The sequence below is a fragment of the Stenella coeruleoalba genome (genome assembly GCF_951394435.1).
Source record: "Stenella coeruleoalba genome assembly, chromosome: 7".
Taxonomy (NCBI): domain Eukaryota; kingdom Metazoa; phylum Chordata; class Mammalia; order Artiodactyla; family Delphinidae; genus Stenella; species Stenella coeruleoalba.
This window is the reverse complement of record NC_137153.1, coordinates 102,480,111-102,499,676: the sequence shown is the minus strand read 5'-3', so window position 1 is coordinate 102,499,676 and position 19,566 is coordinate 102,480,111. Positions and strand designations below refer to the sequence as shown.

At 41.1% G+C, this 19,566-nt stretch overlaps 1 protein-coding gene and 1 pseudogene across 4 annotated transcripts; one reads left to right on the top strand and one right to left on the bottom strand.

Moving 5' to 3' along the window:
- Positions 1-799: 799 nt before the first annotated feature.
- On the top strand, positions 800-2,643 carry LOC307188564 (large ribosomal subunit protein uL22-like; annotated as a pseudogene). Its single transcript has one exon. The product of its transcript is annotated as a large ribosomal subunit protein uL22-like (transcript).
- Positions 2,644-2,902: 259 nt separating this feature from the next.
- On the bottom strand, positions 2,903-19,487 carry PRPF4 (pre-mRNA splicing tri-snRNP complex factor PRPF4). Of its 3 annotated transcripts, none has more exons than XM_079925837.1 (14): positions 19,374-19,446; positions 18,417-18,597; positions 16,282-16,468; positions 13,327-13,414; positions 12,838-12,917; positions 12,565-12,658; positions 11,935-12,029; positions 10,429-10,487; positions 9,858-9,981; positions 8,398-8,487; positions 5,653-5,775; positions 5,435-5,542; positions 5,226-5,344; positions 2,909-4,703 (listed from the first exon to the last, which is right to left on the bottom strand). In XM_079925837.1, the coding sequence occupies exons 1-14, from the start codon at positions 19,398-19,400 to the stop codon at positions 4,510-4,512; spliced, it is 1,569 nt and encodes a 522-aa protein (XP_079781963.1). In that variant the 5' UTR covers positions 19,401-19,446; the 3' UTR covers positions 2,909-4,509. The 3 variants fall into 3 exon arrangements, with proteins under 3 accessions (XP_079781965.1, XP_079781963.1, XP_079781964.1); XM_079925838.1 differs by having other exon boundaries at positions 2,910-4,703; positions 18,417-18,594; positions 19,374-19,487; XM_079925839.1 differs by lacking the exons at positions 12,565-12,658; positions 12,838-12,917; positions 13,327-13,414; ... (1 more) ...; positions 18,417-18,597; positions 19,374-19,446 and having other exon boundaries at positions 2,903-4,703; positions 10,429-10,526.
- Between the last annotated feature and the right edge of the window lie 79 nt (positions 19,488-19,566).

The following is a 19,566-nucleotide window of genomic DNA, read 5'->3' as shown; positions in this document are numbered from 1 at the left end:
GGATGTTTTGCCACCAGTCCCAGTAAAAATGGCCTGCATTCATTAATTCATTCACTCACTCATTCAACAACCAGTTGGCTTGTCCTCTGTCAGAACTAGGGGGAGAGAAGGGTAGGATGAACCAGGGCTGGCAGAGTCCTTACCAGCAAGGAGGGCACGTTCACTCAGCTGCTTCTTGTACAAGACGACCTCTTGTCAGTGCGTGGTTTATGGAGTGTTAAGAGCAGAAAAGTTTAAAGGTGAAAGAAACCAGAGTCAGTGATCAAAAGAAATCCGAGATTTGGAGGAAAAGATTTTTATTCCTCCTGGTAGGTAGTGGGGGAGCTCTGATTCCCCTCCTCCAACCATTGTAATTCTGGCCTTGAGAGGTAAGGCAGGGAATTCCCTGGTGGCCCAGTGGTTAGGACTCTGTGCTTCCACTGCAGGGGGCACGGGTTTGCTCTCTGGTCGGAGAACTAAGATCCCACATGCTGTGTCGCATGGCCAAAAAAGAAAAAAAAAAGACGTAAGGCAGAAACCCCGGATAGAGTAAAAGCCTTAGTTCCCATCCCAGGCCATGCAGGCAGGGGATTCTGGTTTTCATTTTGCATGACAGAATCTAGGAACCAAGGAAAACTAGATAGAATTTGGATGCTGCTTGACTACGGGTCGCCACCTCTGCAGTATCTAAAACCCTGATTTCTTCTTCACTTTTAATACTGCCCGGTGGCTCAGGGCTCTGAAACAATCTCAAAGCGGTTAAAACACCAACACAAAAAGATAACATTTTGTTTTTTGGGATTTGTAGAATACGCTTTCAGAGGCCAGAAATTGGTTTTATTTGCTCTAAATAACATTTTGTAAGTTTAATGAAACCAGCTTCTATAAACTCTTAGGGGTCTTAATGTACAAGATATTCCAAAATAGTTAAGACATACATACTTCATGTTTAGTAAAACCAAACAGTCTTAAGCTCCACTGTGAAGAAAAAGTTCTCCATTGTGAAATTGGAAAGCCGCCTACATATCCTGCCAGGGGACTAGCATCTACCTCTCCATTTGCACCATTGAAGATAATTATGCTAAGGCTGGGACTGGATGTCTCCTCACTGACTTCATTTCTTTACACATCCTTGCTCCTTAACTCTTGTGCTGGGTAAATTAGGCAATGATCTCACCATGTTCTCAGAGCCAATGACGAACAGAGAGGAGCCGGGGGAAGTTCAGGGAAGAACACTTGCCTCTGTACTAGGGACTACTGCTTCCGAGTTAAGCAGGCTTCGTCGCAGACGAAATTGATGCTCCCCAAGTTTAGTTACCTTGTTCAAGGTCACCCAGCTAGCATGTGGTGGAGGCCTTTCAGTCAAAATAGAACACTCTTGGAGTGGCTGATTCACCAAATAAGACACAGCTTTGAGTCTTGGGATAGGGAAGGATATATTTAACATCGTGGCATCTTCTGTCTTCACATTCAACAGTTCTAACGTTGGGCAGTGCCGTCCTTCTAGAGAGCATTTAGGAATCTCTGGTACCCGATGCAGGGGTGGGTTATGCTTCTGGCTGTGAGTGCCTCAGAGGTCAGGGATGCTAAGACATGCTGCAATGCTGAAGACATTTCTACACAGCAAAGTATCCTCTGTCCCAAGATGCAAATAGTTTCCTGTTGAATAACACTATAGGCTCCTTGCAAGTTCACAAGGTAGAAGTGGTAAAATTAACTCCCTTTGGCATGAAGTCAGAGTAAGAGATGCAGTGACTCCTCAAAAGGGCAGTATAAATGGTAGAGTGGGCTTTCCCCGTAAGTGGTCTGAGGTGACCAAGAAGTTCAAATCTTCATGTTCACTTTAAGAACACTCGTGAAACCATCCAGGCCATTAAGGGTATGCACATCCGAAAAGCCACCAAGTATCTGAAGGATGTCACTTTACAGAAGCAATGTGTGCCATTCCGTCATTACAATGGTGGAGTTGGTAGGTGTGCCCAGGCCAAACAGTGGGGATGGATGCAGGGTCAGTGGCCCAAAGAGTGCTGAATTTTTACTGCACATGCTCAAAAATGCAGAGAGTAATGCTGAACTTAGATGCAGATTCTCTGGTCATTGAGCACATCCAGGTGAACAAAGCCCCCAAGGTGCCGCGCAGGATTTACAGAGCTCATGGTCGGTTCAACCCATACATGAGCTCTCCCTGCCACACTGAGATGATCCTTACTGAAAAGGAACAGATTGTTCCTAAACCAGAAGAGGAGGTTGCACAGAAGAAAAAGATATCCCAGAAGAAACAAAAACTTACGGTCTGGGAATAAATGCTGCAAAAAAATAAATGCAAAGTTTAAAAAAAAAAAAGGTGGAGTACTTAAAAAGTTCAGACTTTGTACAGGGAACAGGCCACGCTGGCTGGACTGTTTTTTTTTTTCCGGTCTGGCCCATGTTGCCAACATACTCACTAAAGCCCTATGAAATCTCTTATAAGGTCACAGATGGACCAGACTCTACCATTTACTAACTAGGTAACCTGGAACAAGTTACTTAACTTCTTTGAACTTCAGTTTTTTTGTAAAAGAGGGAATAATAATTAACTCGTTAAGACTGTGAGGATTAAACAAGATGTCTGAATGTGCCTGGTGGTGTCTAGACAGCGCTAAGCGTCCTGTTAAGTGATGACGATGACGTTTGTCTCACTGTTAGCACGAAATGACACACTTGGGGTATGCTCCTCAGCTAACGGCTTTTGGACAATGATACTCCCAGTAAGGAAGTGTATATCCCGCCAAGACATTCATCTGGCCAAAGTCTTAGATGAAATCTTTTCACCCAGTTGCTACCCCTCTAGATCTCTTGGAACCACCCACCCCCCGCAAAACAAAAGACAAGTTTAATGGAACAAGTGGTTAAATTTCAACTTGAAAAACTGAAAACCTTTAACACACTATATTTGAAAGTTGCACGCTAATACACTAACATTCATTATTAGTTTAAACACACTACAAAGGTAGTAATGAAAAATAATTTCTTCTCATGGCTAACTATGGAGGAAATAGAGCCCATTAATACTTAAACAACAGTGAAGTACCCAACAGAGAGTAGAGCTGATAATCCAGAAGCTTAACAGGTACACAGGATATGCAACTACCTGGTTATAATTGAAATCAGATTAAACAGACTATTTAGCTACATACCACATATTCCTAGTTATGCACGATAGAGCCAAACAAAGTCACTCTCATCCTCCCTGGAACAGCAAAGGAAAAGTGTTTTGAACGTTCAAGGAGAAGCCATCATATAAGCCCTTCTTGAATTCTCTCTATACAATCCTTTCTTCTTGCCAATTCCTCTATTTTTTGTGTGAATTTATTGTGTATTTCCAGAGTTCAGTGGTTGTATACCTGGGGTGGAGAGAGCTGAAAGTAACTGCTACTTGGCCAATAAGTAAGAATTATAGAGTCCAGATACAGTTCACTGGTAGTCTCGCCCACAATGCAACAGCCCTCCATTTAAAAAAAAAATTACTAACAGGATGCTTACTAAGGAGACAGAATTGGAGTACGCCACACTTGAGATCATTTGCTATATCTCAAACTAAAAAAAAAGGGACCTCTGTGGACCAATGCCTAGGATTCAGAAAATGCTTAACTATACAAGATAATTCTTTAAAGGGCAGTTTTTAAATAGGATTTTACTCTTTAGCAAGTGTATAATAAAGAAAAAGTTTATGTTTAGGAATACCCATTAGGGATTTTTTTCCAGAGTTACCTCAACATGAAGGGTACATTCTTTAAATAACCAATAGAAAAGAACTTGCACAATAGAGACATCATGTTTGCTTTCTAAAAATTTCATTGAATCTTGACACAACGGCCTAGCTTTTGGGTAACACAAAGGATGCCAATCTTGAAAGCAAAATGGAAGACATCTTCTGACGAGGAAAATGTTCAGCTCTGAGCTTCCCAATGCAGTTAGCATTCCACGTGAACTCAACAGGAAGAGGTAAAATATTCTCTACTGCAGAGCCCTGAGCATAGCTGTGGTCTACCTCTTCACCTCCTGTTCTCAGGGTTCTTGCTCAGTCAGGCACAGTTTAGCCAGTGCACGGTGAGGCGTGTCTCTCTACTCGAGGGCTTCCAGAATATAGTCCAGCCACCTTGCTCTCTGGGTCACATGTAGTCCTGAAGCATGTACCATGTAACGGAAAGTCAAGTTTCAAGAATTAAAAATGGAGTCAGTCACAATCCGGAGTGCTGTGAGGGAAGCAATAGGGCATTCAAACAAAAGATTAATAAAAACAATGTCTACAAAGTTCATGGCAGGGCTTGAAGATGAAAATCAACATTTCAACCATGAAAGGGGTTCACCAACACCCAGGGACTGGGCTGCCTGCTTGAAGTGGGAGCTGACATGGAAATCCAATTTCTTTCAAGGATCTATACATGGTAATTAGCAAAATACATGAAAGAACAAAACACATCAATTCCTTTCCTTTGAAAATGGCTCTAAAGAGAGAGTGAGGCTAGAATCCTTCTTCCATGGTCCTGCCTATTCAGCCATCCAGAGCTTGAAGGTCCTGTCATATGAGCAAGTGGCTATGAGCTGCCCGTTGGAAGAAATGTCTAGGCCCATCACTTTGCCTTCGTGGCCAGCCAGAGTCTTCAGTGGCGACCAGCCTGGGTGGGTCCAGATCTTGGCTGTGTTATCATAGGCACCAGTAAGCAAGAAATTCCCATGGATAGCTACAAAAGAAAAGGGGAGTTGCTTCAGGAATTCAAGTACTCAGAAGAGCATAAGAAAATAAAAGACCCCAAATCTGCTAGAACATACTATTTTGAAAAAGAAGGTATCTACATTCAGAAAAACTCAACACTCTGACCTGTATTCCTACTAGACCTCTACGAAAAAGACAACTACAGGCAGACTTAGGGAAACAAATAGCATTATTAAGGTCTTTTGGCTCTTTCCCTGATAGACAACCTATTCAGAATAATATTAAGGATTCAGTGCTTGGACCTTCCATGGAAAAAAAAAAATGAAGCAAAACATTCATGGAAGTTTTCTTTACTTCCTAGGAACAAGACGCAGGCTGTGTCATAGCTCTGTCTGAAAGTGTGGTGGAGGGAAGGAGATTATAATTTTCTCCTTCAATAGAGGCCAAATTCTCTCCTGTTCCACTTCCAAGTCTTAACACCCGGACTGCATTCCTCAAAAGTGCAATTTGTCTGTCTTGTAATTAGGCCTACAACAGGAGGAAAGCTTACGCTCAAACTTGACACCAGTCACTAAGTTCTGGTGGGCAGGAATGGTATAGACACAACGCCGCTGTCGAAGGTCCCACACTTTGCAGGTGTTGTCACCACTGCCAGTTGCAACGTGGTAGCTGTGGATCAGATGTAGTACTGAAGTTAGAAACAAAGAGTACTTTCTGACCAATAACCCTCTCCACCCCTCACTCAGTGAGCTTATTTACCCATTGGGGGAGAAATTTATTCCATAGATTTCCTTCAGGTGACCTTCTAGGAACATGATGCAACGTCCTGTACGCAGGTCCCAAACTCGACCAAATGCATCCAGTCCCCTGACAAAATAATTTATGAATGAACATTTTGAATACAGTTCTCTGTGGAAGCAAGTATACTTAAGAGGTGAGACTACTGAGCTGCCCCCGCTACATGGAAGAAGCCTTACCCAGTGCCAGCCAAAGAGCCATCTTGATGGAAGGCAATGTCATACACACCCATGCTGTGGCCTTCCTGATGCAGGATTTCCTCTTGAGCCTCCAAATCCCATAAGCGCCATGAACGGTCATAGCTAAAAAAGTCAAACTAACGATTAACCAGCAGATGTTCAGTTCCTACAATGTATAAAGTGCTATAAACAGCTGTAGCTCAAGTTATGTTTCTGAAACTACTCATACAACCATATTAACAAACTCTTTTCTGGCATAAACAATGTCTCAACAACTAAGCATATCTGTCTTGGGTGCTAACTGGGAAACCATGGTTCCTATAAACCTACTTCAGTAGCTATTTTGTTTTATATTTATTTATTTATTTATTTAAAAACATTTATTTATTTATTTATTGGCTGTGCTGGGTCTTCATTGTTGCACACGGGCTTTCTCTAGCTGCAGCGAGCGGGGGCTACTCTTCGTTGTGGTGCACGGGCTTCTCATTGTGGTGGCTTCTCTTGTTGTGGAGCACAGGCTTTAGGTGCGAGGCCTTCAGTAGTTGTGGCACGCGGGCTCAGTAGTTGTGGCTCGTGGGCTCTAGAGCGCAGGGTCAGTAGTTGTGGCACACGGGCTTAGCTGCTCCGCGGCATGTGGGATCTTCCCGGACCAGGGATCAAACTCGTGTCCCCTGCATTGGCAGGTGGATTCTTAACCAGTGCGCCACCAGGGAAGTCCCTTCAGTGGTTGTTTTAAAAACAGAATTCCTTAGAATGGCCCAGCAAAGATTCTGTTGCCTTCTTTCTTCCCTTATTTCACTGTTATGTCCTTCCATTCATTGAGTATTTATGTCCTAAACTGAATGTTGGGCATATAAAAATCAATCACAAACAAATAGATCAATAGAATAGAAAAGAGAGTATAGAAATAGGCCCACATATACATGGTCAAATGATTTTCAATGAGGCCATCAAAGCAATTTCAATAGTGAAAGTCTCCTCCATAAATGATGGTAGAACTGTAATACATATGGAAATAAAGACAAAACAAACAAACAAAAACCCCTCAATAATAAAAATGGGCAAAGCACCTGGACCCTGAACAAAAGAGAATATACAAATAGTCAATAAGCATATGACAAACTACTCAACACCAATAGTCATCAGAGTAAAAAAAATTGAAACCATGAGATTTTACTACATATTTGCTAAACTTAGCAAAATGATAAGATTGATTAATGACAAATGTTGGCAAGGATGTGGAAAAAACCAGAACTCCAGAATTCTGGGAATGTAAAATGGCACCAACACTATGGAAAACCACTTGGAAGTTTAAAAAAACTTACATATACATCTACCCTATAACCTTGCAATTACATTCCTAGGTATTTATTCAAGACAAAGGAAGGAAAAACACATCCACTAAAAGCATTGTACAAGAGTATTTATAGCAGCTTTATTCTGACTAGCCAAAAGCTGGAAACAGCCGAAGTGTCCATCAGTAGGAGAATGAATAAACAAACTGTGGCAGAGTTACACAACTGAATACTTCTCAGCAATAAGAAGGAATTACTGATACATGCAACGACATGAATGAATCTTAAAAATGTTATGCTGAGTAAAAGAAGCCAAACAAAAAGAAGCCATATGAACAAAAATGAGTTCATAGACTATGAATAGATAGAATTAATTTATGGTGACAGAAATCAGGCCAGTGATTGCTCTGGAACAGGGAGTTGACTGGGAAAGGGCATAAGGGAACTTTCTGGGGTGATGCAAATGTTCTCTCTATTGACTAGTCTATGGCTATGAGCATAACTGATGCCGTCTTGGGCCTGTACAGTTCTTCCTGTCCTTCTGCTGACCCTACCCAGAACTATACTGTGTGGTAAGTCACTTTCCTATAGTCAAGGGCTTTGTAGTTAATAGATATTGTTTAATAATCATTAGGATCAGGTGGCCTCTATGCTCTGTCAGTCCTCCAACAATGATGAAGACCTTTGCTGATATATTCCCAGCACCCACCCATTCTTCACTTAGGAATGTACTTCCTGTTTCCAAACACGTACCCCCATACCTTAGGTTAACTATAAAATTGCCTCAATGGTCTCTTGGGGGTGCAGAGTGCAGCTGTGAATGCTTCTGGATTGCTGCCTGCCAGATCCCCCCCTGTGAGTAAGTGACCCTATAATAAACGGATCCATTGGCTATATGGAGCTGCTGGCCGTGTTTTTCAATCTCAAGATGCCTTCTCAGTTTGGTGGGCACCTTCTGTTCCCTTGGACCTCCAACAACAGGGATGTGGGCCACATGAGTCTATACATTTGTCAAGACTGACTGAATTACACACTTAAATCCATTCCATTGCATGTAAATTGTATCTCAAAAAATTCTTTAACAGATTCTGGCCTCATTGAATTTGTAGAACCAGAAAAGGAGACTGATTTGTAAGCAGAGAAATTACACTGTATAGCAAAAAAAAAACAAACCAAAACACCTCTAGTATTGGCCAAGAAAGGGAAGAAAGAGGGAAGAACTCTAGTTTTCTGGGAGTCAGTGACTCTGAAATTTCAAATTAACTGCAATTTAAAACCAAATATGCTTAGCCCTAACTATGTCATATATTCTTTTCTGATTCTGATTTATTGAAGTCCAAGAAAATCTCTTGAAGATCTCTGCTCTAAAAACTTACTTGGCAGTTTAGCCATAAAACGTTAACAAGATGCCACAGGCCTGTATGGATAGAACAATAAGAGGATGGCTTACCAGGTGGTACCTAAGAAACGTCCTGATGGATGCCACATTACACGGGCCACACGCACTGTATGGCCTTCAATATCTGCCACTGGTTCATCACTGAAAAGGAATCAAATGTATGTAAGTAAACTATTTTACAGTCCTGTAAATACTCATTGAATTTATTAACTGTTGAGCACATATACACCCAATTCTGCATGGTTTGACAGGCCAAATTGTAACTAAACCTGTAATTTGTTAAACTTTTAGGGCTAATGATAATTTAACTCACTTCCCAAGGTTATTATAAAAGCTTTGGGACTATTTCATGTGCCCACGGGGCAAAACTGCTCTTCAATACACACTATTTCAATTCACTATGTTAATAAACTCTTAATGCTATATCATTTGCTTAGAGAAAATTAAAGATATTTCAGCCTGACGAGCAAAATAAGCTCTCTGCACCAAAGGAGCATTGAGATTCTAGAAAGAAAACATACTTCGATAGAGATGCAAGGTTATATCAAAAAGTTTTGGTGCAAGTGGATTACAGATAAATTTATCTCAAACTTCAGCTTGTCCAAGGATCCACATGAAGAAAGGAACTCCCAAATGGAGGCTTAGTTTCCTTTTGGTGGCCATTAAATTCTACTACTAGCAACGACAGAAAGAAGGTCTGAACACCAGCAAGAGGAAATAAACATGAACCCTAAAGAGGGCAATTAAAAAGGGAACTTTGTCAATGGGCATACACAGAACTAACGAAAGCCCTAAGGGAACAAATATTGCTATGTATTACCAAAGCCAATTAAAACTTGCTGTGCTCACAGGTAAGATCTTGTCTGGCAAAGAGTGGAGACACTAATTAGCTCCTCACAAAATCCTGGAACAAAAGCCTCATATGCTTTCCCAAAGAAAGAAAACTAAGCAACTGAATTCAGATGTCTTTTAGGCAAACAAAGTGCTTCCAAAAATTTCTTGGAAAACAATAATCACAAACACATTAAAAAAAAAAAACTGTTGTAATTGGAAAATGTAGTCTAGGTAAAGGACGATGCTATTGGGAGTAGACATCACTTCCTTGGCAATACTGCCAGACAGAACCTCCTTCCTCTCCCCTGTGGTTGTTTGCTAAGAACCAATGCGCTGTCTAGACTATTATTTTTAGTCAAACTACCAAATAGTGCATTTCTCCAATGTCAATCTATTGCATGGGAGATATAATAGATCCTTCCAGAATAGCTGGAGCCAGGAAACAGTGGCTACTGTTAGAGGCAAAAATCAAGGTACAAAGTTAACAAAGAAGGAAACCTGACACAACTCCTCTGGTGAGAAAAGGTCTAAGAAAAAAATCCTCCATTCTATTTTCACACAAGTTACCTTGACTCAGAGCATCTCTGGGGTTAAATGCTAGATTTTTTAAGTCTCAAGGGCCAAGCAATCACCTATTTACTTTAGTGATTGCAGTGTGGACAGAGGGTAATATTCACCTGTCAAGGCTCCAAAGCTTCACAGAACCATCAGCAGCACAAGAGGCCAGATTGACATCTTTTTGGTCCAAGGAGACAGTGGATTTTGGATGGAATACAATTGCTCCCACGTTTGTGTTATGGCCTGAAGGAGTGTAAGAGATGAAAATTAAAGGGGTCCTGCTCCCTTATAACTTAAGTGTAAATACATCCATGACAAATATTATATATACACATATCAGAGGACATGTGGACCTACAGAGTATTAAAGTAGCTATTCAACTACTAAAAAATTGAACTATTTTAACTTAATATAAAAATTGCATTAAAAAAAGCTAAACACACAAAAAAATGTTTCTTGGTTTAGAGATTGTAAATGCCAGAGTGGGGCTGGACATGAGAGAAAAGTGGTAAGCGTATGAAGTCATTATCATCCAGCCCTGCAGTCAGAGAAAACCAAACCAAGTCAAATCAAATCAAGAATTAATCTGTGTGTACTGGGTCTGAGTGTCAGGCAGAGTTTTAGAGTTGTTTTGCTTGACAGAGTTCACAGTGAGAAAAAGACTGAGATTTAGACAAGATTCTGACTCACCTCGAAGAGTATGGAGGAGGTTGCAATCAGGAACAGACCAGAGCTTGCAAAGCCCACTCCTAACAAACACAAAGGAAAGCATCTCAGCCAGGGTTGGTCTGGGAAGGAAAAGGTACCTTGGTAACATTACTAAAGGACAATCTCTCTCACCACCCCCCTCCCAAAATGTTACAGTGGCAGACACAAAAAGAAACAGAAAAGGCTTATCGTTTGAAGGGTTAGAGAAGAAAGCTACATCCAGGTCTCATGCAAACAGAGGCCTCTACTGGACTGTAAATATTATAGCACAAGCTGCTCTTCTCCTTAACTTTTGGATCAATTTCTGAGGGAAGGTAGGACAAATTAAACTATCTAACATTAATATTAATAATGATACTATCTTCTTAAATACGAATAGCATTTTGCTGCTTACTAAGTATTTTAATTTTTTTTTTTTTGGCAGCACTGTGAAGCATGCAGGATCTTACTTCCCCAACCAGGGATCGAACCCATGCCCCCTGAAGTGGAAGCACAGACTCTTAACCACTGAACTGCCCGGGAAGTCCCCAAAGTACTTAAATTTTTAAAATAATGTTTTACTTTGGAAAATTTCCAACAAATTACTTTCATATCTATCATCAAATGGTCCTTATAACAGACCTGTGAGGTACATATAGGGCAGGAATGATCATTTCTACTTTATTATTTTTTTTCTTATTTTATTTTTAGTAATTAATTTTTTTAATTGCAGTATAGTTGATTTACAACGTTGTGTTAGTTTCTGTTGTACAGCAAAGTGAGTCAGTTATACACATACTCATTTCTACTTTATAATGAAGGTAACTGAGGCTTGGTGGAGAGGTGGAGGGATCTGTGTAGGTCCCTGGCTTTCTCCTGAACCACAGTCTCAATTTCTGCCTAGTCAAGTAGTTCTTGTGCATACAATACAAGCGAGTTTCCCCTCACTAGATGACAATGTTCCTCAAGAACAACTAAGTAACTAAATAGAACAAAACAACAAAGTTATCACATCCTAAGAGTTTTCTGCATATGTGGTGAGTAGAAAACAAAATGAAGATAAAAACAATAATTCAAGTTTACTGAGTCCTTACCACATACCAGGCACTATCAAGGCAAAATGTTTACAAACATTATCTCACCTTACTTTACAGATGACAAAAGTGAAGCTTACAGAGATTAAGTATCTTGCCTAGGTCACATAACCAAAAAAGAAAAGTTATATCAAGGTGTGTATACTAGTCTATAAGCTCACTATCTGATCCAAAATGATGCTAATGCCAAGAATATGACTGACATGTCACGGGTCTCTGGGGTACCTTGTGAACAGTAAGAACCGCTAATTGAAGGCTATATAGTAAACTACAGTGGGTAACTACTAGCATCTCTAGTTTGGTGTGATCATGAGAAGCAGAGGCAAATGGTATTGAAATGGCCTTCTAAGACAAATACTGATTTTTTCCCCTGAACCCCATTTAGAAAAAAATGTCACTGTAAAATGGGACTTACCAACAAGCTGTGGCCAGCATTTTGGAATTGGGACTAAAGTGACAGTAGGAGATAGGCCGATCATCCCCAATCTGACTGCAGAAATTATTCAAAGACTTAAAAAAAGACAAACAAGGGATCATTAACAGGCTAACCCAAGACTTTCTTGGCTTTTCCACCATAAAAACAAAAACAAAAACCATTCCAGTTTTAACCCTCCCCAAGAATCTTCTACCACCTTTTTGTTGTTGCTGTTAGGAGACACTTTTACAAATGAATGAAGTCAAGGCTTATCTGGAACTCCAGCATGCTGTCTTCTACAGTCTTAGTAACACTAGCTTCTATGTCAGCTAAATATAAACAGGAAGGCCATGGCGAGATCTAAAGTACAGTCTGACATATTAAAAGGGAGAATTAAAGAGTAGACCCATAGGCCTCTGCCTAGTACAAAGCACAGTAGGTTCCCTGCCACCTTAACTGATGGTTCCTCCCAAATAGCAACAGTGTAAGCAGAGAGGAATAAGTATAGCTGCCTTTACTTGCTAGAGGTGGGCCAAAGTAGAGCATCTATTAAATATTTAAGAATCTTTAAGATATTAGACAATTATATATATGAGAGCATCTTATATATATAAGATGAGAGCATCTTACCCGGAGAGATTTGTGCAGTTCTTGCATCTGGGAGGTTCTCGTTGTCTCAGGAATCTCTTTATGAAGACGGGCCTCTTCCAAGCGTTTCATTGCCCTGTGACACAGAAATAACATTATTAACCCTGAGCAAATGGGTTGGAAACAAAGGTCCATACAAGTCTCTTTACCACTCAATTTCAATTAATAACCAGAGTCATTATAAAGCACCTCCTCAGTCCTTGAGAGGAAATAAGAAAAAGTATGTTTCTTCCTCCTTCTCGAGGCTCTCCTTACCTGGGCAGTGAGTAATTAGCAATCCACAGTCTAGCAACCTTCAGGCTGTTTGGTCCTTCATGGTACCAGGTTTGCTGATACTGAAAGTTAAATTAAGAGCAGAAATGTCAAGTCTGAAGCATTCTTGCCCCTTTCATAGCTGTCAATTCCCTATTGTTAACTGCCCAGAAAAAAGATGAATTAGTTCAGTAATAGGATGAAATCAGGTATATGTGCTTTCTCTTGTGTTTCTTTCTATGAACTCTTATTGGATAGTTTCTGGTTACTTGTTAAAAGTGACACCAGGAATGCTATGGTTCTTTCCTGAATGGGGAACTCACTTATCTCCATTTATACCTACAAAGGAACCACAAACTATTGCCAACAACTCTTCCGGAACAGTAGAGTCTCCAACTCCCCCTGTTGCCCATCCCACAGAAAACAGAAAATGAAAGAACTACCCCCTTGTTTCCTGCATGTTTATACTATGAAGCCAAAGACACATTTTACCTCTTCTTTGGACTTCTTTGATTTCTCATCATCTTTTCTGGTCTTTTTTAAGGCATCAGTACCGACCACTGAAAGGATATTTCTTAACCTGTAACAAAAAAGATCAGAATTTAAACAGAGTTAAGACTGTGAAAAGTATACCTAAGAAGGCAGCAAGCCTGCCCTACTCTCTCACCATTCAAATCCCAAGCAACCTTCTTTAAGGGCCACGTTGTGATGCCTAAACTTCCAGTGTGATTTCTCTCACTCAGCAGTCTTTATCTGAAGATTCCCTAAATTGAACTAAAAGCAATTACCCTGTTAAACTTAGAGTCAACTAGCCCCAACACTGCTACCACTCGGGCTGTGGATACAGACAACCTTCACTCAATGCCACAATGTGCTGGATACTGCTCAGGTGCTAAGTATAAAAAATGACCAGGAAACAGTCCTTGATTTCAAGTAGCATAGTGAGGGGTGAGGCAGTGGGGGGTGGACAGGACATACAGAAAGTATCGGGGAACTAGAGTACATTCCATTAAGTATTATGACAGTGGTAAGTGCATGGTGCTAAGGGAATCATAAAAGGAGTAAACAACCTAGGCTTGGAGGGAATCAGGGAAGGCTTCATGGAGAAGATGCTACCTGAACTGAGTCCTCAAGTAACCAAGTCAATGGGTCAAGAATGGGAAAGGACAGTTGAAGCAGAGGGTTCAACAAATGTAAAGGTCTGGAGGCAAGAAAAGCATGTTGAACTTGGAATCACAACAATTCAATATGGCTGGAGCACAGAGTACTGGGAAAGGGTTGGTGAGAGATAAGGCTGCAAATCTAAGCAGGGGCCAGGTCACAAAGAGCTCCTAATGCCATGGTAAGGAGGGTTGACATTTGAGAAAGACCCCTGGAAAAGTATGGAGAATGGACTGAAGAGGGAAGAACAAAGGCATACTATTGTATCCCCTGAGTCTTATGGACTGAATCAAGACAGTGGCAGTGGGGACTCAAGACATTCATTTAAGGGACACAATAAGACAGACTTTGCTGGTGGAGAAGACAAACAATAAACAGTAGAAGTAAACCTCTGAAAGGCTATTAAGAAAGTATGTTACTTTCTTAATAATGGCAGGACTTACTTTACAAGGGGTCAGGTGTTAGGAAAGGCTTTTTTGAGGAGGTGGCATTTATGCTGAAACCAAAAGAATAAAAAAGCTCTAAAAGGCAAGAGAGGGGGACAAAAAGAGAAAAATTCAGTGGATAGACAGCAAAAGAGCTTGAGTATCCCAGGAGGACCATTATGGCTGCTAAGTCTAGTAAACTGGGGAAGAGTGGCACAAGGCAAGGATGAAGAGCATGATTAGGAGCTTTGTACTCTAAGTTTAATAAGAAGACTCTGTAGGGGGCTTCCCTGGTGGCGCAGCGGTTGGGAGTCCGCCTGCTAATGTGGGGGACACGGATTCAAGCCCGGGAGGATACCACGTGCTGCGGAGCAACTGGGCCTGTGCACCACAACTACTGAGCCTGTGTGCCACAGCTGCTGAGGCCTGCGAGCCTGGAGCCCGTGCTCCGCAGCGGGAGGCCACCGCGATGAGGTGCCCGTGCGCTGAGATGAAGAGTCGTCCCTGCTTGCCGCAACTAGAGAAAGCCCGCACACAGCAATGATAGATCCAACACGGCGAAAAATAAAATAAATAAAAATAAATAAATTAATTAAAAAAAAAAGAAGACTGTAGGATTTTAAGCAAACAATTAACACAACACATTTGGGGTTATTACAACAGTCTAAATGTGAAAGCAATGGAGGTAGAGAAAAGAGGAAACACTGGAGGTACATTTCAGAAGTAGAAGAGACAAGATTTTGCTGATGGGTTACACAGAAGGTGAGGTTTTCAACTGAAAACTGTGTGAATGGTACTGTTATTTGCAAGGAGAACTGGAAAATAGATGAGTTCAATTTAGACATGTCAACTTTGAGTACCTATAGAATATCTAGGTTACAGAGACCTGGGAGTCATCAGAATATATATACACAGAGTAAACCATGACATGAGAATGGATTTGATCACTCAGGGTTAGTGCAGGATAAGGGCAAAAAACAGCACTTTAAAACAGGAAAAAAAGAGGCTTAGAAGAATTAGGTAGAGAAACAGGAGGAAAACCAGGATGATTTGGTCTTCTGAGAGCCAAGGAAACGGAGTGTTTGAAGGAGGGAATAGGTGGCAGTGTACTAGGGCTATTCTTGATAAGGATGAGTTGATGACCTTAATTAAGAGCAATTTCAATGTGGTAGTGGTCGATCAGTTTGCAGTAGGTTGAAGAGTAAATGAGCGGTAAGGGCTTTAAGAGAGTAAATGTAATGAGTGAGGAATAGCTGAGCCCCAAGTCCTAAAGAAGCAGGTAGGCAGGCTAGGTCTGCATAACTGCATAGGACTAGCCTGTCACTAAGAGATTTTGTAACTTCAAAATCACAAGAGGAGCATTATATGAGGACAGTGCCTTTCTGCGGTAACACCCAAAAAACATTTATCATTATGTCTTATGTTAATGACAAAGAATGCGTTTGTTGTTTAAATTTTCAGAGTTCAGTGACAAATGTTTACCCAACTCACAACTCCATAATGAGGAGAGGAAGGGAGGGAATGTGTCACTTATCATTATGCCTTATGTTAATGACAAAGAATGCGTTTGTTGTTTAAATTTTCAGAGTTCAGTGACAAATGTTTACCCAACTCACAACTCCATAATGAGGAGAGGAAGGGAGGGAATGTGTTAACATCTTCATAGTTTATAAAGAAAAATTAGTAGTGGAGTAAAAACTGGCCTAAGACTTAAATTATGGGCTAAAACATATTAATGCAACCTAATAAGATATTCTGTCAACATTATCTGAGACATTCTATTAAAGTTTTAGCTACAAATTCCAACTGAACTGGAACCCTGTGATTAAAAAAGAAGAGAGTAGATACTTAGAAAGGGCACCTTTCTCTTCTTTCAGCAGGACCCTCTCCAAAAAGTGTGATGGGTTCCCCCAAGGCCCTAAGGCAAGCCTTGACCTCTGAGTCATCTGTGGAAACATTGATTTGCCGGGCTCGCTTCCTCCTCTCAAACTCAGCTAACACCTCGGCCTGTCGCTCACTGATGTGGTCTTCAATTTCAAACACTTCTCCTGTAAAAAGAACCGGCAACATCAGCATAATCACCAGATCTTCCTCAAGTAGGGAGAAAGAAATAATTTCATTTTTTTTCTTTTTAATTTAATTTATTTTTGGCTGTGTTGGGTCTTTGTTGCTGTACACGGGCTTCTCATCACAGTGGCTTCTCTTGTTGCGGAGCACGGGCTCTAGGCGTGTGGGCTTCAGTAGTTGCATCAGGCAGGCTCAGTAGCTGCAGCACGCGGACTCTAGAGCACAGGCTGAGCAGCTGTGGTGCACGGGCTTAGTTGCTCCGAGGCATGTGGGATCTTCCCGGACCAGGGATCGAACCCGCGTCCCCTGCATTGGCAGGCGGATTCTTAACCACTGCACCACCAGGGAAGCCCAGAAATAATTTCTTACATTTGGAGTCTATATGCCTCTAGGGAAAGTTAACTGTTTAATCTACTACAAACTTTACAGTTTCTCAGTTTATTAAAGTATGCCAGGGTTTCCCTGGTGGCTCAGTGGTTAAGAATCCACTTGCCAGGTGGATTAAAGTATGCCAGGACCTCCTTGGTGGCATGGTGGTTAAGAATCTGCCTGCCAGTGCAGGGGACACGGGTTCGATCCCTGGTCCGGGAAGATCCCACATGCCTCGGAGCAACTAAGCTCACGAGCCACAACTACTGAGCCTGCACTCTAGAGCCCGCGAGCCACAACTACTGAACCCATGCACCTAGAGCCCATGCTCTGCAACGAGAAGCCACCACAATGAGAAGCCCGCACACCACAACGAAGAGTAGCTCCCACTCCCCGCAACTAGAGAAAGTCTGCGTGCAGCAAAGAAGACCCAAACAGCCAAAAAATAATTAATTAATTAAAAATAAATAAAGTATGCCAAACACAGAAAACTAAAGGAGGTTTTAAAAGGCAGGAAAATAGTTGAAGCCATCTTGTTTCATTTGGCAAATTTACATAAACACATAGCTTGCATGAGACAATAAGAGTATGGAGCATCTTTAACAAATAAGTTATGTACGCTTTCTATCCATGATAAAATAGAAACATTATTTTAACAATTGCCAAAGCTACTCTCTCAAATAGTCTCAGTATAGGGACACTAATTGGAAATAATTACCATGAAAATGATATTCTTTGACTGTAAGGTTTTTTGGATAATCTATCAGCTAGTTTTAAAACTCACACCAAATACAAGCATTTCGATGAAAAAGGAAAAGTATAGTAGTGATGCAGTTATGTTGAAAATAACATAAAAGGTTTAAAAAGTCACTACAGTGCATGTGTATAGAAAAGAAAATGTATGGGAGGATCCATGAGAAACTTGGAAGTCCTATCTGCAGAGAACTCTTTTTATACCCTTCTGTACTCTCTGAATTTCTCATGACAAACATAAATAATTTTATTTCAAAAATATAGTGGACCACTAGTTACTGACACGAAAAAATATCCTCAACAGTATACAGAATGACAAATGCAGGTTACAAAACAATTTGCTTATCATGGTTTCATTTATGGAAAAAAACTTGTATTTTGATTTCTTTCAAAATAAAAATGGCTACTACTTTTATAATCTAAAAGAGGTATTTCATTTTGGGTGAAAAATAATTGGAAAACTAAAAAAGCAAGAATATTATAAACCACAGTAGCTCCAAACCAATGCCACAACTATGCTAGATCTCCAGAAGACAAATGGAATCAACTTGAATCCAAATACACAATGAATAAATTCCTAGTAAAACTACTAACAATTCATAGAAGAAAAACTGTATAAAAGGTTTTAAGAAAAAGGTTCTCCAGATGATACTAAGTGGAGTGGGCAGAGTATGGCCTTAAGATAGATGCAAGTTTAATATTTGAAAGTTTTTGACACTAAACTAGTGATATCTAAGTTTAGGAAGGTAATCATTACAGATAATTTGAGCACCAAAGGTAAAGACGGACTCACAGTTTGCATCTTACCAGAGGTTATGTTAATGTTCCCTGCTTCAATTCCTGCTTTAAGTCCTTCTTTTCCCAAAATCCCAGATTCTCCTTTGGCCAGGCGCTCCCTCTCCTTCTCTTCCAAACTTCCATAATAGATGTGTGGTTTCTTCACAACAGGAGCGACTAAGTCATCAGATGCCTTAGTTTTGGTTGCCTGCTAAATCAAAGACCTGGATTAACCTAAAACTTAATCTTAAGCAATTTACTAGACCTCCCAGAAGGATGACGCTTATCCAGAGCTTCAATCCTATTTCTTCTCTAAAGAAAACACAAATTGGACACCAGTTAAGATGTGTCTTCCCTGATTTGGACGTGGTCTGGGGGTGATTCCAGTCTCTCGGTCACTTAACTTTTGCAGATAGGAAGAGACAGATAAAACTAGTGAATTTCTCTTGGTGATTTTTCTCTCAAAGGCGTGCTTTGGAACATGTTTACTTCATTCAGTTCCAAGTGCAATCTCTTCCTGGGTTTTACGAAACTTCCAGGGTTTCTGCTCATCACAGGCGATATCAAGGATAACTGAAATAACCAACGCGATGGTAAGGGCGACAAGTTACAAAGTTACTGTCTATATATTTCAAACGTTTTCAGACGTGGGGCAGTAGATAGGAAGTTAGGAGGCCTCATTACAATTAAGAGGTCTGACATTGTCATAAATCTTGGCCAAGACACTACTCCCTTCCAGAACTCCGTTTCTGAACCAGACGGAGAAGGTATTTACATTTCGGGGTTGTAGCGAGAGCTGAAAATGAGCTAAAATACGAAAGCGCTCAGGGATCATGAAAACGCTGCTCCGCTCTCTAAGACCAGACCGAGTCTGAGGAGATCTTTCCTCCTCAGCCCTCCACCGCCGCAGCCTGTTCCCTAACGGCCCTGTTCCGCAGGGACCCCCAACCCTCCGCGCTCCCTGCCAGAGTGAGCTGAGACCTGTACCGCGGAGGAAGCTCGTGAGGAGGCCATGCTGGGCTCCGGAGCCGCGAAGCCCCACCGAAAGCCGAGCTCTACGTTTCAGACCATCCACCGCGCGCCCAGCAAGGCGGAATTACGACACCTACCGGAAGTGGGCCGCGGGCGGACGCAGCGTCCTGGGCGGCGTGAAGCATGATGGGAATCGTAGTAGGAAAGA

Bases quoted from the DNA above. Each gene is read 5' to 3' on its own strand.
- PRPF4 (XM_079925837.1), bottom strand. From the start codon at position 19,400: ATGGCCTCCTCACGAGCTTCCTCCGCG. The intron at 13,415-16,281 runs GTGCCCTTTCTA...TTTTTGTTACAG, and splicing joins CCTGCTGAAAGAAGAGAAAG to GTTAAGAAATATCCTTTCAG. The intron at 10,488-11,934 runs GTAAGTCCCATT...TGTGTTTGTTAG, and splicing joins ATGCTGGCCACAGCTTGTTG to GAGTGGGCTTTGCAAGCTCT.